At 37.9% G+C, this 26,090-nt stretch overlaps 1 protein-coding gene across 1 annotated transcript in view; it reads left to right on the forward strand.

Moving 5' to 3' along the window:
- The first annotated feature begins 3,658 nt into the window (after positions 1-3,658).
- The window catches only part of snx24 (sorting nexin 24), a 48,867-nt gene continuing 26,435 nt past the window's right edge, over positions 3,659-26,090 (forward strand). The window contains exon 1 of the mRNA XM_088911093.1: positions 3,659-3,832. Coding sequence (XP_088767219.1) covers positions 3,764-3,832 — 69 coding nt within the window. The 5' untranslated portion in view covers positions 3,659-3,763. The remainder of the gene's footprint in view (positions 3,833-26,090) is intronic.

Below are 26,090 nucleotides of genomic sequence, written 5' to 3' on the forward strand. Positions count from 1 at the left end.
GCCTCCTCAGAAGATATGTTTGCTTTTTAAAGCCCAATTTGGTGCATGTTGAAAATCAGGCACACTGCTTATGTTCATGGGGAAATCAAATAGTATTTTTCAAACTATTGTCATGTTTCCTCTGGTTCTGCATGGATACTTTCTACTTAACATGACTGGAAATTTCTTAGTGTGCTGACTGTGAAATCGGGGAGAAAAAAACTAAACTTTTAAGCTGCACTTCCTTCTAATACAGAAAGTAAAAATAGAATTATTCAGTAGCAGAACCTAGAATGCACATGGTTCAGAGTGAACACAAATTTAACAATAGCAAATAACATTCTTACTTATGAATGTTTAATTTGGAGTGTTATTTTAATTATTAGGGATAAATCAACTTGTGTAACTTATTAGTCACATTTCCATCCAACACAAACCGCACCCAGAGCTGCATGGCTCAAATCAGGGCACAGAACTCTATCAATTCTCCACTAGAAGGTGCACTAATCCAAAATTGAACCCAGGACCCAAGAGTGTGCAGTGCTATCCTTGCGCCAGCTATAAATACTCCACTTTCTCATCTAGAGACTCTATAAACTCTGTTTTTATCAACTATAACCTTTTCTATTTTTTGCATATATACCGTAGATTACATTTTTATTACCTGCATGAAATGTTTTGCACTGAAACAACATATGATAGGTTTCTATTCTTTATTTTATTCTTTAGCTGTATCTACAGTACATCTTTTTGTAATTCTTTTGCTACTTCTACATCACTTGCTAATTCTCCTATTTGCATATCCTCTGCACTCTTCCCCCAGGTTATTAACTTTACTTGAATCATTGATATGAATCAGTAACAACAGTGGTCCTGATACAGAACCCTGTGATACTCTTCTGATTAAATCAGAGCATTCACCTTGTAATGTGTACACATTAACTGTTTACTCTCCATTAATCAGTTCTCAGTCCTTACCTTCAATGCCTCCTGTTTCCAATTTGAGAATGCAATCTCTTATGAAAATTTAAATATGCCATATAATATGCTCTGTGTGTCCATTACTGTAGTTGTTTGTACAATAGACCTCAGCAATCCTATTGTGACTTAAAATCTTATTTTCAAATCTGTGGTCTTATTTTGAGTTATTGTTTCCATACCTTTACACATGATAGAAGTAAGACTCCTTGGTTTTTTTATTACTTGGTTCTCATGGATGTGCCAGCAACTATATCACCCTACAATTCACAACTGGCAACCCGCTGAAGGTAAGAAGGTATAAGCCTTGCCAGTACTTGGATGGGAGACCTCCTAGCTGAAGCTGGAAGAGGTGATAGTGGGACCAGTAGGGAGCGCTCACCATGTGGTCTGTGTTGGTCCTAATGCCTCAGTATAAAGATGGGGACACTATACTGTAAAAAAGGTGCTGTCCTTTGGATGACGAGATGAGACATAAAACTGAGGTCCTGACCCTCCATCGTCATTAAAATTCCCAGGGTGTTTCTTGAAAAGAGTAGGGGTGTTTCCCCAGTGTCCTGGCTAAATGTTCCCCCAGACCTTTACCAGTCATGGCATCAAAGGCTACACTTTGATGGTGGAGAGGAGTCCCCATTAAGTGTCCAGAAAAGCTCAATATAAGTGTAAGATGATGATGATGATGATGATTATGAATAGCAATTTTAATCAGTAGGTAATACCTCTGTCTTGAAAGACTGTGCAAAGACTGCTAATGGTTTATGAATAGCATCTACCTAAATTACAATGTGTAGAATACCATCCTTTCCCTGTTGCTTATAATACCTGTAAAACTCTTAAACTCTTCAATGGGAATTGTGGACTTTTTTTGGTAAACGTCTGAGTGAAATACTCATCTACACCCATGGTTTTTTAAAGTATGCTCATTGCAATGTAGTTCTCAGGAATGCTCCAAAACTAAAAGGACATTTGATTATTTTCTCAGGTGATTTTTTTCTTTCATAATATGTTTTCAAGGAACAGCAATTTAAATTTTTGAAACTGGGATCCTGCTTCACTGATGTCTTGTCAAGTGTTTATGGTTGTGCATATACAACTCTGAATTGCTGTCAAAAATTGTAACACTGCTTATTACAAAGTCTTTGTCATATTGACAACCTGTCAAAATCAGACTCTATATTAAAAGGTATCCATAAACTAGAATTTCATTTTTTACAGCTCAGATGATGAAAGGTCTTGCTTTCGTCTGTCCCCTGTGGTTCAATGTGTTCTACAGTATTATTAATGACACTACTCAACTAAAAGCTGTAGTATATAAATGCAAAGCCCCACCAGATAAACTTTAATTCACAGGTGTTTTTTGTAAACTGAAGGCAGAGTTGTCTTATTTTAGTTTCTGTGTCTCTACTAACATTTTATGATTGATATAAAAAGTAAAGAGATAAAAAAAGCAATAACATTTAAAAGAAGAAATACAATAACAAAAGGTTTTATAGACTCTCCTGAGAAGGATGCATTTCACAATGAAAAGTATAACACAGATAGCTACAGATCTTAAATTCAAGGTAGCTTTGAACAATAAAAAAAATTGATCAGATGTAGTCATTATATTGTCTCAGACTTCTTAGTGATGAAGATGCTGATAAAGAATATGCTTAGGAGCCAGGCCTGGAAGATACTGTACAACTTAAACTAGCCAGAGATAAGGCAGGCAGTCCCCCAGCTTGGCTTGAAGATTGACTCTTGGGAGACTTGTCCACCTTGTGTGAGGCTCATTCAGAGATCCTGGTAAGATTGGCAGCCTGTGCAAAAGGAAGGTGTGGCTAGAAATTCTCTGTGCCAGTGAACACATGGCAATGACCAGCAAGTGAGAGAGACCCAGTGTCACATTAAGATTCTTTAAGTAGCAAACAACAAACAGTGGGAATCAGTTTAGACATCCACATCATGGAAGAGCAGTAGTAGACAGGAAAGAAATCCAGAAAGTCTTTTAGAAGAGCAATAACAGACTGGGGGAGGAGTGGCATCTGGACAGCCCCTCAAAGAAGCAGTAGCAGACAGGTGGCAATGTAGTCAGCTCCCAGAAGTCCAGCAACAGGGAATTGACAGTTATTGACAGACATAGATGAAGGAGAAGGACATCCTTGGAGACATCCTAGGACTGGGATACCACCAGGCTGGAGTCCTGGATGGATTCGTGGAGGACCAACCAAAGTGGAAGAGTATAGCTCCCACATTGACCCCGAGCTGCTTGATTTTCGATGTCCGTTGTTGGGAGAGAACAATGTAACTAGTTACAGTTGGTATTTTCAGTGACGAAGGCTCTAGCTTTCACTTTATCTAACGGAGTTAATTTCTTCACTGGATTCATTGATGAAAAAGCGTAGTATTTTACTGCATACAGCTGAAGATGAACCGTGCACCTAAACACAAATGCTATTCACTGAATGAATACGTGTTTATTAATAGCACATAATAAGAACTGCACTTCTACCTGTCATCTAACTGCTTTATTAATTAAAGCCAGAACACGCTTCTATTGCCAATTTCAATTTCACCTCCTAAATTTGACACATTTCAAGATTTAAGGAGTGCGCGAGTAAAAGCCAGAGCTTTATTGTCAGTAAGTGTCATGTGACCGTTCACGTGTCCTGTTTAAAGCGTATGGGCATGTCGTACGCAGGCAGCAAAGTTTGACTGTCACCAGTGAGATTTTTTTTATTCATGAAACGCTGGGATAATCGACACTACGTTTAGTTACTTTGTTTTGCTGCTTACGTTTTTCTGTTATTTTAGTCTTATTTGCGTGATGCATCCTTTAATGGTGTGTATTCCTTCCTTCCGATTTGAGGATAATGCAATGGAAAAAGGATACACGGTAAGGACAAAATGCCCAAATCATTTGGTAACATTATAACAAACTGTACAGCTGAAGGTGCGGGGACATGTAGATTTTTTAATTTCTTCCCTTGTTACTTACCAGAAAATCTTAAATGTGTAATCGTTTGATTAAACCCCTACCATGTTTCTTGACAAAACACAATTTAAAGAAGTTATTTACATAAGTTAACGGCGTCCCTACCCCACGTACTTTGTCATCTAATTGAATACACCCTAAGCAGGTTACATCAGTAATAAATGCGTAACTTCTAATGGAATTTTACAACCGAGTTACTTAATTCAAAAACATATATTATGCATTTGCAGATAGTTATTTTTTATTTTCGCGATAGTAGATGGTAACATGTTTACCAGCCTTTTTGTTTGTGATGTGGTCAGAATAGACCTCAAGTCCAGAATTAAACACAATGTACAATGTATAAGTGGGAAGGCACCTGTTTGCTTATTTAAGTGAGAGTCGATTAAATATTCTACATTTCTGATTCACAGCATGACATTTTGAGGTATTTTCTGACAAAAACAAAATAACTTTTAATACAACAACAGGTCTGCAACCCGTTTAAAATATGTAGACCCGACTATAGGAATCTAGTCTGATTATATGTGATGATTGGATTTGGATCATAAACGTTGAAAGATGAAGGGTGTAATTTTTTTAACATTAACTGATGATATATTTACTGAAGTCAGTGAAATGTCCCATACTCCGTACTAATCCATGACCATGACCAAGATCGCTGGTAACGCCTGACACAATATATTTACTGTACAGATGAAATGATTCAAGATTACACTGCATTTTACACTGAAAATAAATAATGACGACTCCACAGAGGCATGTGAAATCGGTTAGAAAATATATCTTGCTCACATAATTCTTAATCTCACCCTGGTGTTCATGTTGTGATAACTGTGTTAACAGTTTTAGGGCATTTGTCTCTTTATTAAATGTTTTCTTAACATCTCATATGAACAGAAAGCTTGACTTATTTTTTTATCACTAAAATATTGAGGTAAATGAAGTACATACAGTTTGTTTTCCAGGTGAATTGTTATCTCACAGATTGTTTTCTGAGGGACATCCTGCTGTAAAAGTTTTTTTTTTTTAAAAAACGTCTCCCGTACAATTTCATATGTTCGTCTTTGCAGGGTAGTCTGGTTAATAATGCTGTGGATTTTGGCCGAGTGTTCTTTTACTATCTGGGAGTTGCCTAGCTTTAGAGGAAGTTGGCAGAATTTCTCTTCAGCTCTGTTGTGTAATAACTAGTACAGCCAAAGCTTTGATTCTTTACATCGAGAGTATACGTCAATGGAAAATGATGCACTTGCACAAGAACTAAAAGCATAAAGGATTTAACTTGTTTAACATTTTCAAAAAACTATAAGAATGGTTACAAACTAGAGGAGGTCATTTGGGCTATCTAGCCCATTTTGTAGATCATGATAATGAGTTGCAAGGATCTTACTCAGCCATTTCTTGAAAGAAGCTTACAGTACAGTATCTTCAACTGCGTGCCTTGGGAACTCCCACAGTCTTTTGAGTAAGGGAATGCTCCACCCTCCTGAAATCAGGTTCAAATACACTTTCATGTAGTTTTCACTTGTTGTCTTCATGTTTGTATTTCAAGCGTTTCTCCTGAAGGAGTCTGCTGGGTTGACTTTCTCAGTACCTTTGTGGATTTTTTAATAATTGGATTAGGTTTCCTAGTAGACTTCTCTGTTCAATAACTTAAAAGGTTTTTACCTGTGCCTGTTGGTGTAGGGCATTCCCTTGAGCCCAGGCCCATGTTTTTAGAAAGAGTACTACAAAAGCGTACAGTAGGTAATTAATGCAAATTATCCAATCAGTTATGAGTATTTTCAGTATTTTGTTTTATATACTTCCTGACTTTCAGTTAGTCACAGTCGCTTAATTCTGAAATAAAACTAATATTTGGATAAAGTAATCCTAACACTAATTGGATTGGGCCCCCCCCGACCAAAAATTCCAAAAGGCTGTGTCTGCACTGTAGTGAAACCTCAATGAAAGTAAAATAAAACTAGGAATTTTTATAATATGAGTCTGGTTGCACAATAAAACTTTAAAACTGGTTACTCTCTGGAAAAGTAAATGTAAGGTGTACTCTTGTGCAGAAGTATATATTTTGTGAAGAGGTGGTGGTATACTTTTCTGCCCACTGTACTGAAGTTTACGGAAAATGTACTTGAAAGTTCGTGTTTTATGCATGTACAACATACAGAATAATAATTTGAGATTATCAGCTACATATGGTCTTTTAATGCCTGGACAAGAGCACCCAAGGCATTCCAGGCATTTGGGTAATTTAGTCGTTATGCCATCCAGTATTTGGCTAAACATTCTGAGCAATACTCCTCCTGATTTTGTCCAGACTCTGTTAACTGAATCAAAACATAAACAAGGTGCCTGATTGTTATTACTGTGATCATGATAAGCATTTGAAACTTTATTTGGGAAGTTGTAGCACTGATTGCTTTCATGAAGCTAAAAATAGCTTTTTTTTGTGATGACAAATATAGCTACAGTATGTGCAAATAATTACCAGTGATAAAAGGTAATTTTCGTATTTGTTTTCAGTTATACTGTATGTGCACTGTAAAGTACGAATGAGTTGAAAAGTACAAGCAATAATAATGCAATACATTACAGTAATAAATGGGTAGAAGATTTCTGTAGCTCTGGATAGGTGAACTTCACATCAAAACTTCTCTCCAGCTATAGTACAAATAATGTGAGGTAAGGAACAATTGTATCATTACAGTACGCTTGAACAAAGTCCATTGTTATACAGTATATGAAGTATGTTTAACAGGCGCTTGTTGTTGGACGGGGAAGGAATATAGAAAGGTCTTAGGTCATGTCTAATGAATGGTAAACTGCTCAAGGAACAGACATGTCAAAGATGAACTATTCTTGACGCAGCCAGTGTTCCATAGCTTCCAGAGCAGGTTTTTGGCTAGACCAGTCCTTCAGATTTTCTCTACACACAGGAGGTGCCCATCTCTTAGTATATACTGTATAGTGGGATAATACAGGGCGTGTTTGCCTCATTAGAGAAGTAAGTGGTTGCTATGCAACCACCGATAAAGGAAGCCTGTAAATTTAGGAGACTCAGGTGGGGGCGTGCCTATAAGAGCAGAGTGAATACTTCCCTATGAGGAGGTCAAGTCAAGCTGTCAGTTCTGGGTTAGCTTCAGCATTGGGTAGATGTAAGATCAGGTCTCCCATTTACCTTGCACAAAAGTGAACAGGAGAGTGAGGGTGGGCAAGTGTCTGTAGATGAATGTGTCCACTTAACTCTCGCTGAAGCACGGCAGTGAGAGTGGCTTGACTGAAGCAGTGAAAGAGAGAAAACAGGTCACTGTCTGCATGTTAGCAGTGGGCATGAAGTGCTGCTGCTGTCAGTGTTGAGAGAGAGCAGTTCTGTGTTGTGTGAGAGCAGACTAACAGGCTGTAGCTGTAATGCCCTGGAAGGGGGAAGGAGTGGAAATGACAATCTCGGAGGAGACTGGGAGGTTGAAAAGTTTGTAGCATTGTGTCTACCCCAGGAGGGTCCATTTAAGAATGACAGTTCTGGAGGGAATTGGAAGTTTAGAAAGATCACTTTATTTAAAGGGACAGCATGCTCTGGAGTGAAAGAACTGGGCTGTCGGTGAAACGTGTGAGTGTTGTGAGAATCGGTAAGTTAATTAGTCTGTGTTCCGGAGAGTAGGGATGGTAGAGGGATCCTCCCCCTGACAATACGAGGAGCGGGTGGAGAAAAGGGTCTATCTGGCTGCTGCCCTCTGGTGGTAGGCATGTGGTGGCGACAATGTGAATGCACCATTGATGCAGGTATATGTGAAAGTCAGCAAGGTCTAGGGCACTGGTGAAAAAGGCTCTCTCTGGCTGCTGGTCTCTGGCAATGAATGGACCAGAGAACAGGGGTATAGTAGAAATAATAATAATTGCTTACACTTATATAGCACTTTTCTGGACACTCCACTCAAAGTGCTTTACAGGTGTGGGGACTCCCCTCCACCACCACCAATGTGCAGCCCCACCTGGATGATGCAACTGCAGCCATAGTGTGCCAGAGCGCTTCCCGCACATAAGCTTTCAGTGGGGAGGAGAGCAGTGTAATGAAGCCAAATTCATAGATGGGGATTATTAGGAGGCCATGATTGGTAAGGGCCAATGGGAAATTTGGCCAGGACGCTGGGGTTACACCCTACTCTTTTCGAGAAATGCCCTGGGATTTTTTTAAATGACCACCTCGGTTTTATGTCTCATCCGAAGAATGGCACCTGTTTACAGTATAGTGTCCCCGTCACTATACTGGGGCAGTAGGACCCACATGGACCATGGGGTGAGTGCCCCCTGCTGGCCCCACTAACACCTCTTCCAGCAGCAACCTTAGTTTTTCCCAGGAGGTCTCCCATCCAGGTACTGACCAGGCTCACACCCGCTGAGCTTCAGTGGGTTGCCAGTTGTGAGTTGCAGAGTGATATAGCTGTGCCCTCACTCTATAAATGTGAGACATGGAGTGGGAAGATGTGGCAGGAAAAACTGTGAGCTGAGTGAGACAGTGAAGTCTGGGATAAAGAGATGGGCTGGAAGCCATGTGTAATTCAATTCAATTCAATTCAAGGTGCTTTATTAGCATGACCGATGGGTACAATCAGTGTTGCCAAAGCAAATGAAAGTAATGATATTTACATGAAACAAAACAAAAATAGAAGTAAAATAAAATCTACAGACATATTACAGACATTTACAACAAAGACATATTATAAAATATTGACATATTCTGTAGGCAGCTGGAGCATTATTGGGAGACAGACTCACTGTTCCTCAGGCTGTGACAGGAGATCACATACTGGGCTGCCAGTTCAACTGAGTTCCCTCCTCCCTCTCCCAGTAGGATTGGGACCCGTTGTGATTCTGGCAGGTGTGGGAACTCTGGGATTAGATTTCTGAATTTCAGGAAGAATGTTTCTCTAATCCCAGAGTATCTGTCACAGTGCAGTAGGAAGTGCACCTCTGTCTCTATTTCTCCCCGCTGGCAGTGGGAGCACAGCCTGTCCTCTCTGGGCAGCCAGGTCTGCCTGTGTCGCCCAGTTTCTATGGCCAGGTTGTGGTCACTGAGCCTGTACTTCGTCAGGGTCTGTTTCTGTTTGTTATTTTTTATTTTGGTCAAATATTCAGCTAGTGTGTATTGTCTGTTTAAGGTTCTGTAACATTCCAGTTTATGTTGTGTTTGTGTGTGTGTGTCCCAGTGTGTGAGATATTGCTGTTTGATCTGTGCTGTGATGTGGTTGAGTCTGGGTTGTGGTGCTCTAGCAGTGCTGTCCTGAGGCTGGTTAGTGTCGGTGTGGCTCAGGTCGGTGAGCCTCAGGACCAGCTGGCTCAGGGGGCTCTGTTTTTGGCTCAGCTCTTGGCTCAGCAGGGCTTTTTGGTGGTAGGAATTTTGGTCACTGTTTTTTAGGTGTAGCCAATACTTTAATATTCTTTTCTGTATGTTTATCAATAGTGGGTACTGGCCTAATTCGGCCCTGCACCCGTTGTTAGGAGTTTTTCTCTGTAATCTGAGTGAGTTGTGAATAATGAGTGAGCATGAGAGAGAGGAGCTCTGGCATCCATGAGTGCACAGTCTGGGACCCGAGTGATTATGACTGTGAGTGTGAGACCCAGCCTGGTGCAGCTCGGTAGAGAGGTCAGCGGCTGGAAGCAGACCTGGATGTCTGTGGGCCGACTGGCAGGAGGCGAATGAGCCAGTAGCCATCATGGAAGAGTGTGGGGGACTTGGAGGAGGCTCTTGGAGGAGCAGGAGGCCCCTTGCATGAGGTGGCTGGGAGCAGGAAAACTCTAGTCGGAAATGGAAACATGGAGCTACAGGGAAGACTTGAAAATGAGTAGTAGCCTCGGTCGTTGCTGTGTTGGCCTGCTGTTAAGGTAGAGAAGGTGGTGGAGCAGGTCCAGCCAAATGGGAGCAACTGAGTCAAAGCTCTTCCACTACAGAGGAATAGTATAAAAGAGAAAGAACCTGAAAGCGAAGGGTGAGGCTCATTGAATGAAGGTATCCACGTGTGAGGGGCTCAGTTACATGAATTAGCCAGAGCAGGAGACTCTGAATCTGGGAGTATGTGAGCTGCAAGCTCAGAGAAACAGTGAATCATGTCTCATGTCCTGTACACTCCAAGGAGGGGGCCGTAAAACAGCACCGCTCTAGGAGGAGCATGCATGTTATGTTGGGAGGAAAGATGAAAATGTTCCCCAGCAGCCTGTAATGGGCATGTCAGGTGCTGTGGACATGCCTGTTTTGTGCACTAAAGCGATACACATGCCCGTAATATCACAGTGCATGGTTATATATTTGTTCTTTGAGGAATAAAATCCCTTTCTGATGCTAGAAGACTGGTTTTGTAGTTTAGTTTCATCTCAATTAAATGGCATCTAGAATCAGTGGTATACTGTCTATTAAGGATCTTGTTTTTGTTGGGAAAAAAGTTTTCTTACATACAGTATGAATTCAAATCAGACTTGCAGATTTCCTGTAAGTGTCTACATTCTCTGTTTTTGCATGGTATAAGTAACCATTTCCCACACAAGTTATTACATCCCAGAAATTAAAATAATTTGGGAGGTATGATAGTGGGCTTCTTCACAGTGGGTTTTTCTAAGGGAAAAAAAGTTTTTTTTGGCTTTTGGGAGCATTTCATTTTTTCAAAAACTAATGCTTTGTGTAGGCTGATGAAAAACATATTTCTGGTGTTCCTAAAATTAAAAGCATTTTCACTGTCAAATGTCTTTTATTCTTATGGTTTGTACCAAGACCCTAACATCTGTTCCTCCCCTAGCTCTTGAGTAACTGAAAGTATTCAGTGTTATGTTTTATGTTCTGTCCTAAGGCAGTTGTTATAGACATCTTCATTTGTATAAATTTGTTACAGGACAGCAAATGTTTTTTTTGTATATTCATTGTATTATGTACTATATAGCACCTAATAAGCAGTCTTCCTTTATAGATTTCAGATACTCATGTTCAGAGGAGAATAAGAAATGTAATGCAATGATTGTATACAAGCCATCTACAGTCTTATGTTACAGGTAGTCATTTGGTTGTGAGTGAAAATAACTTCTGTGTGAGGAAATTAAGGACTAAGAGGTTTTCAGGCTTTCTTTCTGTATTCCCTTGCAGGTTTACTAGACTTTGCTGTTCGAAAGCAGTGTCGTAGAAGAGATTATCTTGCAAAAAACCTTTAGGTTTGCTGCAGTAAATAACTGTTAGAAGCATTACTTCTTGGAGTGTGTTGTAAAGTATTATTTTGGTGTTTGCTGTATTGAAACTTAAATTTTGACATAATAATCCACATTTGAACTTGTAGTCTCTATAATTCATGCTAGATTTGAAAAAAAAATTAAACTGTTCTGAAGATTGAAAAGATAGAGTATGTCTTAGTGTCCTTAAACACTGTAGGCCACTGTGGAGAAGAAGGCAGTATATTAGAAACTATTTGTTATTGCAAAACATAACCAATTTGTGTAGTGGATGTGGATGTTTGCCCGTTATGCCTTCTGGCATGTAGAGGCAGCAACATCCTGTTGCTGTTACTGTAACATTCATTTTTTACAGGACAGGGTTGTTAGCCTTGTGCCCAACCTCCAACATGGAGGACCTGGCGCCCGGCGTGGGACACAAACCCACTACCCTGAGATTATGAGTCTCATGCTCTACCAACAGAGCTAGCCGGGGCCCTAATTTGTGCAGTAGAGTACTACAGATATCTAAGCTCAGTGATTTAGCCTGGTTTTGAATTTCAACACCTTTCCTGCACTGAACAACCACTGATGACAGGAAGAAAGAGGTTACTGCTGCACATTTTTTCCACCACAAAATATGCCTTACCATAAACAGGAAATTATACTGCTTTATAAAGTTTTTTCAGTTACAGTATGCTCATAAATTATACTGTGATTAGCGAAACACTCCATTAAAACATACACAAGTGTATGCTATCAGCCTACAGTTGAGTGAAACTGCTTTAAATGTGTCTGAAGAATAAAATATAATGTCTAATGTGCAGTTTTTGCCTTTTGATTTGATTAAGTTCATTTACTGTAGCTCTGGTTTCTGAAAATGTGCATATGGTTTCTATAAAATATTTTTTGTGATTAGTTGACAGAAATCATTCTTATTCTGTACCTTATTTAGTATGGAACTGAAGAGTTCTTTGGTTTTCTTGTTTCAATTTTTCTTAAACCCTTCAGCATCTTGAAATTCACAAAAGGAATTTTGTTAGTTTTAACTGTGTTCATTCTATCAGACCGAGCTGTTGTTAAAAAGCATAAAAACAATAACAAAGACTCAAATGTTCATAATGAGTGGTTAATTTTCCTAGACACTATCCATAGCTAACGTAATGTACTGTATGTCAGGGATCACTGGAGATCAGAAATTTCAACAGTGCTATTTGTGAGATAGTTCTCACATAGTTCACTTACCCAGGCCGTACCTGTTCATATCCTGGGGACCACAATATCTTTAGGGTGTTCAGGTCAGTTGATCTCTCATTTACTTAATCCATGTGTTTTCTAACCATCCACGTCGGGGTTGAGGGGAGTAAGTGCCTATCCCAGCAACCAATGGGCGCAACGCGGGATACCCCCTGGATGTGAAGCCAGTCCTTCGTGGGGCACACACACAGATGCAGATTTACACATTAACAGCGGTAAATCTGCATCTTATTAGTTTTAAACTGAATTAGTTTTCGAGAAGCTAATTAACATGCAATTACCTCTTTGGACAGTGGGAGGAAAGTGGAGCATCTGGAGGAAACCTAAACATGACGAGAACATGCAAACTCCACACAGATGGCACTCCAGGCATTAAACATAGGGCACCTGCACTGTGAGGCGACCATAATAATCACTGCACCATAGTGATGCCCTTCATTTACTTACTAATTTCTTAATTAGTACTCTTAATCACTGCATTTCTTAAATTATTAGTGATTTCAAGTTATACACACATTTTTACGTTATTTTGAAATCTGCAATATTTAGGAGGTAATATGGAGCGATGAAACGAGTACTATTTGTAATATTGTTTAGTGGTTAATAATAGTTTTGTGGGTAATAGGTACCGTATCATACTCTGGGGGGTGTATGTCTGTTTTCAGACCCATGGGTTACTTTGGTCTATCACAGCTGAAATGTCATAGCAGTGCTCTTGCAGTCTCATCCAAGCTCCTGGTCCATAAGTGTTGAACTTATTTTTTCTTAATTTTTGAATTATTAAAATATCATTGTACTGTAAATGATGCAGGAAAATGTCTTGTATAGTATAGTGCTAACAGGGGACTTTGTACAGCTGTGTTCCCCTGTCCTTAATTTTCCAAAAGCTCATAAGGTCCTTCAATGCAGGTTCCTCTAACGTGCTGTGTTGAAATAATGTAACCCTCATGTTGGAGGGGGGCTTACTATACTTGTATTAAAAGGTGTCAGTGATGGTATTGTTAAAGGCCTGTAGAAATGGCTAGCTGTTAAAAGACATTTGTTTATATTGCAAGAACATCCCGTATTGTATAGAAACTCTCAAACAATCTCTATAAAAGTTTCTGTACGACCAATGCAACCATAATGTTTTTTTTTTCTTTCCTGGTAATATATATATATAGGGAGAAGACAAAAACAATGAAAAAGGTTGTCTATGCTACACAGCCTTGCTGTATTTATCATATCACCAAAGAGCAATGTTATGTTGTGTTATGGTCAAAATTCAGTGACCTTACTTGATCAAGCACACACAGAGTCCACTGATAAGAGAAACAAAATAATAGAATACAATGGAAAGAGTGTACAGTAATTATTTGTACCTTGTCAAGAGAAGGCCTTTGGACCCCCAGTGATTCAAATCTAGGAACTGTACGCGTAGCTACAAACTAACCCTTGCCAGCACGAGACAAATATCGCCCTGCTTCTCAGACACTGCTGAAATTGCATCAGTTTGTCATGCACAGGGCATGCCAGCTTCCCACAATATCATTTGCTTGCAAATGTGGACCGTTCTCCGAAGCCTCAAAGTTGTTTCGTTGGTTTCAGGCGCACTGAGATTTGTCATTTGTTGGGCGGTATCAGTGTGGTAGTAATTTCAGTAGGTTTATGTCGGGTTTTTTTTGCCCAACCGAGAAAGTGGAGATTATGGTCACAACATAGTAAAATTGAAGTTGCCAACAGAAGGGGTATCCAAGCCCTTTATATTCAGTGTAGAGTAAAATAAAACACTTCACAGAGTGAGAATACATTTCGAAGTGAGTAGATAATCAACTGACTTCAAACATGTTTGACAAATGTGGATATCTTCTTGAGTAAGTGTACTACACGGGCCTTTTTTCATGTTATAGTTGAAAAATACTGTCAAGTGATTAATTCTAGACTTCTGATGTGCATTTGTTAATAATTGAAAACTATAAGTTAACTTCCATTATTCTGGAATAACAAAAGCATGTGTATCTGTTACTTATTTATTTTTAATTAGGTCTTTTCAACTGTGTTTTACTTACTGTAAATACACAAGTACCTTAATGTAATACCAAGAGATTACCACTCATGTACAGTACTGTATATGTGTTGAATGTTAATTTTCTGTGTAACAGACATAGTTTGGGGTAATGTTTCTTTGCTAATTAAAGTTTCATTATTTTAGGATTAGTTTTGCATTTCATTTGTATAGATGAACCATAAGTCTTTTGGTAGAAGGTATTCTCTGATCTTGGTGAAAAATGAGTTAATATCAAAATCTGTGTGATATGGCAAAATAAAAAAAATGCTGAATAAAGAGAAAAGTTTGTGTCTGTTACTTTGCAAATTTTAGTGACAACATCAGGTTTAAAGGCACCTTAATCTTTACAATAATTTTAAATCCTGTGGTATTCCTGCGTAGGTTACTATGATACACCACAGGGGTATTGGTTATAGTGCTTTTTCTAAGTTTGTGAATCCTCTAGATTGGCACGCGTTATCTTATATTTCAGACCTAAAACCTAGATATTCAAGAAGTAAAAAAAAAATGAAGATAACATGATTACAATGTAGCATTTCTTTCAGCAGCAGTGACTTCTGCTGTACATTTGTTGTAATTTTTTATCCATTTATCAGTCTCTTCAATCAGCTTTTAGGAATTTTGCCACCATTCTTCCATCCAGAACAATTTCAGGTCAATGACATTTAGTTGCATGTACAACTTGCTTCATGTCTTGCAATAACATTTATAGGGGTTTGAGATCCTGGCTTTGACTTGGCAAAAACAGAATGAAAATGTTTTTCTTCAACCATTCTGATGTACTGTAGATCTGTTTGTGTGTTAAGGATCATTGTCTTGCCCCATGAACCACTTTCAGCATAGCTTCAGTTGACGAATGGATGGCAATGGCATTCTTCTCCAGAATTGTCTGATACAGCAGAAAATGTATAATCTGTCCATGATGGCAGGCTGCCTGGTTCCTGAGGTAGCAAAGCAGCCCCAAACCATGATACTTCCAACTGCACGGTTGACAGTTGGGATGAGGTTCCTCTGTTGGAAGGCAGTGTTTGGTTTTTGCCACACAGAGAACAGAACATTTCGAAAAAGTTCAACTTCTCACTTATCTGTCCAGAGAACATTCTACAAGTAGTGGTCATTCTGATGTTTTTTGATGAATATCAAAAACAAGTAGCAATTTTCTATTTAGAGAGAAATAGTTTCTTCCTGGCTGTCTTCCCATGAAAACCATTCCTGTTTGTTCTTTTTCTGATGGTTGAGGCATGAACACCGACGTGCTGCGTAAGAGAGGCCTGAAGATCTTTAGATGTTACACTGGGGTTATACTGTATGTGACTGTCATGAGATTTTCCGGGTAGCAGTTGGGGAGATCTTGGCAGGATGACTGGTCCTGGGTAGACTCACTTTGGTCTTGAGTATTTTCCATTTTCAGACTATCTGTATCACAGCAGAAGGTTTTTGAACTGCAGACTGAAGAGTGCCAACTTCTTTTCTGAGGTCCTGTGAAATCTCGTTTGACTGTAACATGATGTTTCCGCTAACCTTACAGTGATGACCAGACTCGCAAAGTTTATAACAGAGGAGGTGTATTTGCTTTTAAAAAAGTCCCCAAAAAATGTCCAAATAAAGAACTGTTCTTTTCATTTAACATTTTTGATGTTCATTTCATACAATATCCCATTTACAGTATGCCTAAAGTAGCCCGTTGAAAAAATTTACCAACCTAATTGTAAAAAACTATTTTCTTACAGTGGTATTGTACATTTATAGATCTCTGCTGACTGCATGCTTGTTTTCTTCAAATTCAACTCATTTTTAGGTTTTCTGAAGTCCCTTTTTTATTTTATTTAAAAAAACTCTGTTGGTTACTATCTGATGTTTCTGGATCTAGATTAACAAGAGAGTCCTTAATAAAATATTTTTTTAAGAATATTTGTAGTTTGAGAATAAAAGCAACTCGGAACAAATAAAAATACCCAACAATCATGGGACTTTTCTGGTTAATTTAGCAAGATGCGTGCATTTCACATCTGTCCCTTTGCTGTATGTTTTGGAATCTGGAGAAATAAACCTAAATGGCTCTTTGATGTAAATGACTGTTTCCAAGATTTCCTGAGTTTTGTTGTTTGTTTACTTCATTTGTGGAATCTGTGTAACTCTCCACAAAAAAAAAATCGTAACGATCCTTGGTTTTGTCTTTATGGTTTCAGAATGATTCATTGTTTATAAAAACTGCTATCTATAAAACTATAAAAACTACATACTTGGACTTTTCATTGAAAATGTCTTTCTATATTGCTTCAAAATAAAGTATTTAATTGGTAGAGCAATTGATGCTCTTGGGTGTTTTAAGTACAAATTGCAGCAGCTGCAGCTAGGTGTAACACGTCACAAATCTTAGCTATGGGTTCTAGGTTCAATAGTTATTTTTCAGATATCATATCTGTTACTGCAGCCAGTTTTTCCAGTGCATGACAGATAATCCAATAAAACAATCATTACTATTTTTACTTTTCAGTACAAGTCTTCTGGAAGATGCTTATCTGTTTGTGGTCTGTTAATATGAGTGCAGTACTAGTTTCATTTAAACCCAGCAGATTTTTAAATTTATTTTCGTAACTCTTAAGGTCATGAATACCTCATTGCAAGATCATTCTGTGGCTTTAAAATAATTTGGAGCATTATCAGTAATAAGTGTAGTCACATGTTTTCTTACTGTACAGTATATCATATGATAATGTTTACCAGATGCACTCTGCAGTACTTTCTTTTCTTTTGTATCCTCTCTACTCTTTTACTTGCTGTACAAAACGTTCAATTCCTATGCATCTGTGATGCTATGCTATGTTCTTATTACATTGGAACTCTGTAGCTACAGATGCCTGTCAGAAGCAGTTAAGGAAATGTCAGCAGTTATAGTTACATCATTGTTTTTCCGAGTTGTATCATAAAGTTTCATAGTTCTACTTGCAGTTGTTCAATAGCATTTGGTAACATTAATGACAGAAATGTCAAAAACTGAATTTCTAAGTAATTTGCATTGTAGGCTTTGTAGATTGCTTAATTTGCTGTTGTATTTCCAGTGAAGATTTTTCTGTATGGGATGCTATATTAAAAGCTCAAGCTATTCCACTGAGTTTTCTTTATGATGGGACTTCAGTATTAGTATGGTACGAACACTCTATCTAGTGACGTCTATCCACACAATACTACAGATCCATAAGGCCATCTGTTTTTAATACCCTAACCAAATTCTACTAATTTCTCTTTCACTAGTGTTTTTTTTTTTACGTTTTATAAAAGTTGTCAGTCTTGCAATGAATAAAAAGGATTGTGGGGGCAAGGAACCTACTGCCCAACCATGTTTTTGAAGGAGGTTCCTTGGGATCCTTTAGAATACTTACTGGATAAGATCCTTGAATCAATAAAATACTAAAAATGAACTAAATTGGAAATGGCCCCTTCTTATTTGTAACCTTTCACCCAGGGCTCTAAGATTTCAGACACCAGTTTAGCTGAAATACTGTTTCTTTTCAGATTCTGTATGGTAGGCATTGGGATGTACTGTATATGATTAATCTGGTATAATGTGTCAGACACTAGTTCACACTGGTGTTATTTATGGGACTGCTGACATTTTCAACTTAGTAAAACATTCTGTTAAGACATTATCAGAGGGCATACATGCATTACAACAAGGATTGCTTTGAATGTAGCTCTTTAGAGATTGAATCTCTTTTTTCAGCTTTGCTTACATCTTTCCAATGTAAACAAAGGACATAAAATCTCAAGTAAAAGCACAAGCAATTAAATTGGATTTCTTTAATTTCAAACTTGCATGTGTGTAACTTCAATAAGTTCAATAAGGCGCTGTCCTTCGGATGAGGCGTAAAACCGAGGTCCTGTCTCTCTATGGTCATTAAAAATCCCAGGGCGTTTCTTGAAAAGAGTAGGGGTGTAACCCCGGCGTCCTGGCCAAATTTCCCCCGGGCCTTTACCAATCATGGCCTCCTAATAATCCCCATCTATGAACTGGCTTCATCACTCTGTTCTCCTCCCCACTGATAGCTAGTGTGTGGTGAGCGTTCTGGTGCACTATGGCTGCCGTCACATCATCCAGGTGTGGCTGCACATTGGTGGTGGTGTGGTGGTGTGGGGAGTCCCCATTACTTGTAAAGCGCTTTGAGTGGAGTGTCCAGAAAAAGCGCTATATAAGTGTAAGCAATTATTATTATTAATATTATTATTATTATTATTATTAATAACTTGAAGACTTTTTTTAAATCTTAATTTAAACTTTCTTGCTAATATATTGGCAATCAATTTAAACAATTCTACAGTATTTAAAGGGTTTGAAGAGGGTTATTATTCCTTACCAATTCAAATGTGCAATGATGTGAGCAAGACACTGTGGTCTGATTTGTCAGCAATCCATCTTTGGTCTTGTTCTGGTGAGGATTGTGGTGCCAGCGATCATAGCCAATGATAAATTAATAATTTGCCAAGGCCTACTTTTCATTACTATGTAAAAGAACTAGACACTCTGAATGACAGCACAGAAGCTTTGAACTGCTTGTATATTTCAGGGAAAATTACCCTTGACAGAGTTAGTCTGTTGATAGATGAGGTAGTTTGCTGTGTTATTAATGTCCCTTTCTCTTATCATGCAGTAGTAGTGACCATGGGCTGTTTTGCTCGCCTTTGTCTATGCATTTTAACCCTAATTTAACAGCGTCTTTACCAGGGAACCAAGCTGTTGAGCCTGAGTGGATTCCCTACCAGGGTCATAGTACATAATAAGAAAACTCATTGGAGGCTGACATGAAATGAGATCCGATAGCATTTTTTCAGAGATTGGTAAAATCTGGTTAAATATAAAAGGCCGGATTTTATCTGTGTGGGTGACTGTTATGTTTAGCTCTATCGGCAGTATTAAACGCAAAGGTCATTTTATGTTGTTATGAAGTGGGTACAACCCAAGCACTAGAGCAGGCTTAATGGAGGAACTGTATAAAGGCTGCCCCTTGCTAACGTCTGGTGATAATGCTTATTGTTTATTGTGTTGGGTGAATATGACTGTCAAAAAAGAAGAACCTAGAGCTTTGAAGTTGAATTACTAGTGTGATTGTTTTATAATTGTATCAGAGCAACTTAATATACTTTATTGGAGGACCTGTGTTCTTTCACTCAATAAAACCTTCATACTTGTGTTCAATTCTGCATTACCTGCATTATGTGCATCACGTGAACGTCTGAGTAGTTTGTGTTTCATGTTTTATGCCTGGTGTTGATCCTAAAAGATGCCATTTTTCAAATGCAACACTGCTGTTTGAGTTGGTGTAGTTTTTACGTCCTTGAGACGTAAAAATTTAATAACTGTATTACAGACATAACTCTTGTGAAGAAAGTATTTGCCTTTAAGTAATAATTATAAAATAAATGAATCTATTTTCATACCACTATGACTATTAATTTAGTTTACGCACTTAAGATTTTCTCTGCTTTTCATATCAGTTTTCAAATTACACCAGTTAATACGATTTTGACAGTTTTTAATTACTTTTGCAAGTGGTCCCTGTGACACCTCACTACCGATAGGGGTAATTATTGTTTTATTGTTGTTTTTCTGAATATTTTAGTTTTGTATTGGATTCCTACTGTACATTGTAAATAGGTACCCTCTAGGAAAACTAGGTTGGTGCTATAATTGCTGTTAGTGGACAAGTAGGCAGCACTCTTCCCTCCAGTCTAGATATTTCAAGCCATTGCTCCAGGACAGTGACCAGAGAGACAGTGTCTTTCAGATAAGACATTAAACCAAAGCTCTAACTACATTGCCATTGAAGGATCCCATGGCACGGTTTGATGTTAATCCAAGTATCATTTCTGTATTCTACCCTGGGTTTCCTCTAGCCAATCTGGCCGTCCTAAAGTTACCCTTGAATTCAACAGGTGAAGCAGTTTCTCACTACTCCACTTAATCGGCTGTGTAGCAAGACTTCTGGATCATAAGGTTGGCTGTGTCTGTTAGATATTGTGCTTCAGTGATGGATTAATTTTGCCCCCCTTATATGCAAAGTGCTTTGGATCCTTTGAGATGGGCAGTCCTGTTCCTTGAGCTCTGGTATGTGTACAGTACATGTGTTCTACAGTAGGTCTCCTTAAAGGTGAAGAGAGCAGAGATAGAATGAAAGCCTACAGACATATTCTGGCCCATTCAGATTTTATCTGAGCAATTATTTAATGATGAATTAATGAAATTATTCAAATACAGTTGTAGGATTGTAGATTGTAAATACTTTCTTTAAAGAAATAGAACTAAATTATGCTTGGAAACCCTTCAGAGCCAACTGCAACCCAATATCTGCAATAGGCTGCAGCCATATTAAGGATTGCAATCTGCTCCATTGGTACCTACACTACTGCTCACTCTCCTACTAATCTTTTCGTATTTGTAGTTTTTTGCTCAAGACCTAATGAAAATCTGGAAGAATATGAATGTGAAAGAAGCTGTGGCTCTGCTCAGTGAAAAAGGCATGTTTTAGCTCAGTTTGCTCTGACAGGATGGGCTTTGATTTCCTCCAGCAGAGGGCACTGATCTGTTTCTAAGATGAAGAGAATGTTTAATGCAGTGCTTCTCGCTGTTGGTCCTGGAACACCAGTGTGAATGCTGTTTTTTTTCCCTCCTCACTCATCAGTGCTAGGTAGTAGCTCTTACTGTAGTCTGCTTACTGGTTTAGACTTTATTCTGCACTCAGTCCTTGGTTTCAGACATCACTTAGTTACAACTTCAGCGCATGCAAATTTATGCAGTTTGTCCTCAACTTGATGATTACAAAGTTTGCTCAGGTATTTCTGACTAAACAGCTCTTAATAGGTGACCATTGATGGTGAACAGATACAAGTATGCATGACGCAGTATCAGAAAAATTCCCTTAGTAAATTAGTAATTGTATTTTGATTCTCGTGAGCACTAGAATAAGGCTTTGTCACCCATAGTTTTATTTGTTAAGGGGGCAAATGGGAGAACAGGGATGTTCTTAAAGAGAATGGCAAATAAGGCAGTATTCATGTGTTAATGAAACAAAAACATTTACCAGTGTCTTTGCACCAAGTATTTACAAAATGTAACTAAGCAAAGCTCCTGAGATGAAAAAAAATATATTTTGTGATGTATTAGACATGCTGATCAAGTTAAATTTGTGTCATAAGCAATTTGTTTGTGATCTTTATAAGTGAAACAATATTCAAAATTATGGTGATCTCAATTGTTTTGCACTTTCATGCTTTATTATTTCATGGTTGGGAAAATTTGGATTTCATTATGAAAAATGATTATTTTAGAGGGTCATCTTTGTCTCTGATCAGAGTCAATGCTACTTATTCACAAAGTACTCAGAGCATAGGTAGCATCAGTTGAAGGAGATCTATGGCTGTCACTGACAATACCATGAACATAAGTGAACTGGTGAAGTGGTTATTTGGTTGTATTTAATGCCTTTGGCTACTGTTCTTCAATTTCATTAGCTTGCTGGTCTTCTTTGCTCCACTTGGTAAATGTACTGTGACATCCTAGCACTTAGTATGCAAGTGATTATGAGTGGCTAAGGTTAGTAGTTAATAGTTGTGATGTACAAGGGAACCCCTCTCATCTCCACCTAGACAAACCAATCAAGAGATCTTTAAAATGATATAAATACAAGTGGCATGATATAATGAAGTTGTGTTCCTTAAAGCACTTGGGTACAGTGGAGCATAATGTCATCACCTGTCTGTTACTGCCTCCTTCAGATATAACCTTGTCTGCTCCCTTGAATAGTTTTGCTGTGATCAATAAGCAGTTTTCTGTGGCCTTTCACTGCTGTCAGTTGTCATTGAGTGATGTAAATTCATGTCAGAAACTAGCTTGACAGCTTTCCCTGCCCCCCTTTAAAAAAAATCACTAAAACTGGTATGTATGACTACTGAGATGATGTTTTAAAAGCTTGTGTTACTGATTTAATGGGAACGGTGGTGTTGCTAGTTATTGGGGAAAAATAAAATTTGAAAAAAGTGTTTAAAACTTCTACAATATACTGTATCTTGGTACTGTTAGGATTGAAGAGAAGTCAAGTACTGTAGCTATAAGAGCTTCACAGTTATTAGTTCTATTATTTTACAGGATTATGCTTGGCATGCACCCAGAATACCATCATCTCAAGATGTAGGAAAACAGTGAATTTAATCCTTAGGCATTCCTAAAAGTCTAAACGTAAATTCAGAATTATAAAAAATAAATTGTTCTAATTTCCTTTTATTGTCTTCACTTCTGTTGCCCATCGAAGTATTTCACTAATTCCTTAGAAACTCAGTGTTGTACACTTAATCATATATGATATGATTGTTATATATTTTCATTAATTAAAATAATAAACTTACATTTTATTCTGAAGAAGTTTGCACTCCTTCTAAAAACACAGCAGTCTATTCTAATCCAAACAAAGTACCCGTTGATGCACTCTAGTTAAATGAAAATTGAAAAGTAAACATGCAGTTTAATGAAACGTCTACTAATGTTTCTGGTTTTTGAGAAGCAGCTTGGCCCACAAAAAAAGCCCTGATCGAGAGGCTTTTGAATGTGCAAAACATTTCCCTTTCTTAGTAGAAGCCATATATTATTATGTATATAATCAAGTGCCTTGTTTTCGCCTTGCACTTCTCTGGTTCTTTTCAGTTTTTGAAGGGTCTTGTCACCTTCTGCATAAATTGCTTTTGAATCCCATTTGAGATCAATGCTAAATTTCAATCTGAGCGATTATAACAGTTGTGCATTTCAGATCACTATGTAGGCCTTTACTGCTGCTAAAGTAAGGAGGGGTTTTCTCCCTACGCCAATTACCATTGTCAGTGGATGGGTCTTGAGGGACAGAGAACTGTCAGGCACTAAGCACATTTGTCTCTCCCTTCCCCTAAGAAATGCCTCTCAGTATTAAGCACTTTGTTGCCCCTCATGTTCATGAGTCACTGTCATTGTTCTTTTAAATTAAATCTTTTCTGGCACCGCACATAGTTGTTTTCAGGTGAAGATTTGATATTTGCCTGTTACTGTCCAACAAAGATGCTGCAATAGGTCTACTGTGGGGCAAATCATTAGGTTTAGCAAGTGTATAGGTACAGTATAGCTTTTTGTAGAATGTGGTTGGGATAGTGTGGATTTGCTGTCTGCAGTTACCTTTTAATTCCAAATATGAGTGATATAAACACCACATTATTAATACGAGAGGACAGTAAAAAAAAAAGTATTGGTTATGTTCTTTTTGGTTTATTCTTCCTGAAGAAAAAATGTATTGATCTGCATCAGTAGTTTTTTCTTCATAATATTCTTTCGTTGCCGGCCTCCCCCCACAAAGCCTGAGCAGTGAATGTTCTGAGCATTTGTTTAAAAGACTGACAGTGCAATATCCCTTCAGTTGCTACTATACAACAAAGATGCTGATACCATGTTTTCAAACTTGCTGGTGCAATTCTGTCTGTACATTATGCGGAAGAGATAAATGAATATGAACTTTAACAGAATTGTGTATCCATAGTTCCTGATATGTGTCATTATAGGGAAACATGCTGTATGAATACAGTAAGAAACTGTGTAGATAGTAGGGAGATCAGACACAAAGTGATGAGTAACAGATTAACCCCAGAAGTCATTTCTTCCAAAGAACTAAACATAACAGGGATGTTTGATCCTTTCTTTTAGTGTGTCCCACAGCAACTTCTTACTGCTTATTAAGATTTCAAAGATACAAACCAGTAGCTCAGTAATTGCTTTCTTGAATCTGCCTTTAATAATTACACTTAGGAAAGCTGTGTTGAAAATTAGAAAGGCAGAGACTAATGGAAAACTAGATTTTTCACTGAATTAGAAAGCAAGACAATCTATATATTGACAACATTTCAAGTTGAAAGAGATCGGGAAAAGTGTTTTGGACTGTCCATGAGAGGAAGGCAAACACTGGCCTGATGCACAGTGGCATCTTCACCTATGGATCCAGAAACGCAATAGAAGACTTCATACAGAAGACGCCTTTGGGAAGATAGGTGCACATCTCGCACATCCCTGAGACCTTTGGAGGTGTGCTGTGAACAGGGAGATGAAAGGCAGCTGAAAATGACAATTTGTGTTAATGAAGAGGAAATTGCTCAAAGAAGGAAAAAATGCATCCGGGCTTTGTTTTAACCTTGTGGCATATGTTTCTACACAAAAAAGCTACTTTGAGAACATGCATTTTAGCTTTTAAATATTGATTTTGCTTTTTAATTCAGAATTTCTTTGGCCCTTCTCGGGTTATGTTGTCTGTGGAAGATTCTTCTAATCCTGTACAACTTCTATTTTGTAATGGGTCTTCACTTAATATGTCGTTTAAAAACTGTGTTTAATTCAAATTCAGCATTACTGAAGTGTTTCAAGTTTGAATCCTTGTAGTTGGTAAAAAAAACATGCTTTGATTTCTGTTACTACTTTGGTACTTAGTGCATGTATCATCTAAATTATTACAGGTTGAAGGTTACTATAAAGGAGCAGAGGAGGATTTTTTGTATGAAGTTTTGAGATGTACAGTGCGCATCTTTGTCATACATACTGTAAAGTGTGAGGATGAAAGAGGTGGTGAGAATTTGAATGTTGCTCTCCCAGTATTTTACATATGCATCAATTTGTCTCCATTCACGCTGTTGTATTTCTTGGCGTAAAAAAAATGAATTTTATCAGCTTGGCTGTTACCTTATTTCATATTCTGCGTTTTCTGGCAACCATTCTTGATGAGAATTTTGTTGAATGAGTTCTTTTTATTGTATTTTATTTTTTGAAGTATCCCATTTGGAAAATTACCAGATATGATGTTAATGAAAACATAATTTCAACCATGTTTATACGCACCTATCTGATATATGAATAAGTTGATGCATGTGACTGTAATCTGAAACTTTTGTAGCCCACATTTCTGTTGAGTTGAACAGTAATGTCTGTGATGCTTGTCTCTACAGAAGGCATGAAAACACATAATGCAAGAAAGTCTGTTATGCAGATTTCCAATATCTTTGATTCCATAATGCTTTATGTGTAATACTCTGTTTTTTGTGCTAAATGGGCTAGCCTGGTGCTTGGTTACGTAATTCTAAAAGATTACAGGCCCTTTTTCTAAGGTTGTTAAAACTTCTACGGTTAAAAAAGCATTATTTACATAATACTTTATGTAAAAATACGATGTCTAGTATAGAGTGAAACACATACTGTAGTCTAGAATCAAACCCATGGACTGTGAGGCAGTAGCACTAACTTGCATGATGCCGGGGAACCCTAAAATCGGATTTATAACCATAACTTTTAAAGCATTTAAATGGGACCTAAATTAAATTTCAGGAAATGCATAAGAGCCCATCATTTTTGACAAATACAGAATGCATTGGAATACATTGCTTTATTTGAGGAATTTCAGTGTTTTACAAACACGCACATATAACATTACAATATTGTGCTTTTGTCTTGGGATTAATTGTATCAATCTGGTAAAATCAATAGCAATGATTTTAAAGCAAGTTCCAATAAAGTGTGTCTCAAGTTTGTTTTTTCTAGTCACAACAGATCAAAAGAGTGAAGTAGATTACTGAGGCTGATTCTGAAAACAGGAAATGGAATCTGGGATTTTGCAATTCATCTTT

This window comes from Atractosteus spatula, chromosome 3, assembly GCF_055471065.1.
Source record: "Atractosteus spatula isolate fAtrSpa1 chromosome 3, fAtrSpa1.hap1, whole genome shotgun sequence".
In the NCBI taxonomy this organism is placed as follows: domain Eukaryota; kingdom Metazoa; phylum Chordata; class Actinopteri; order Semionotiformes; family Lepisosteidae; genus Atractosteus; species Atractosteus spatula.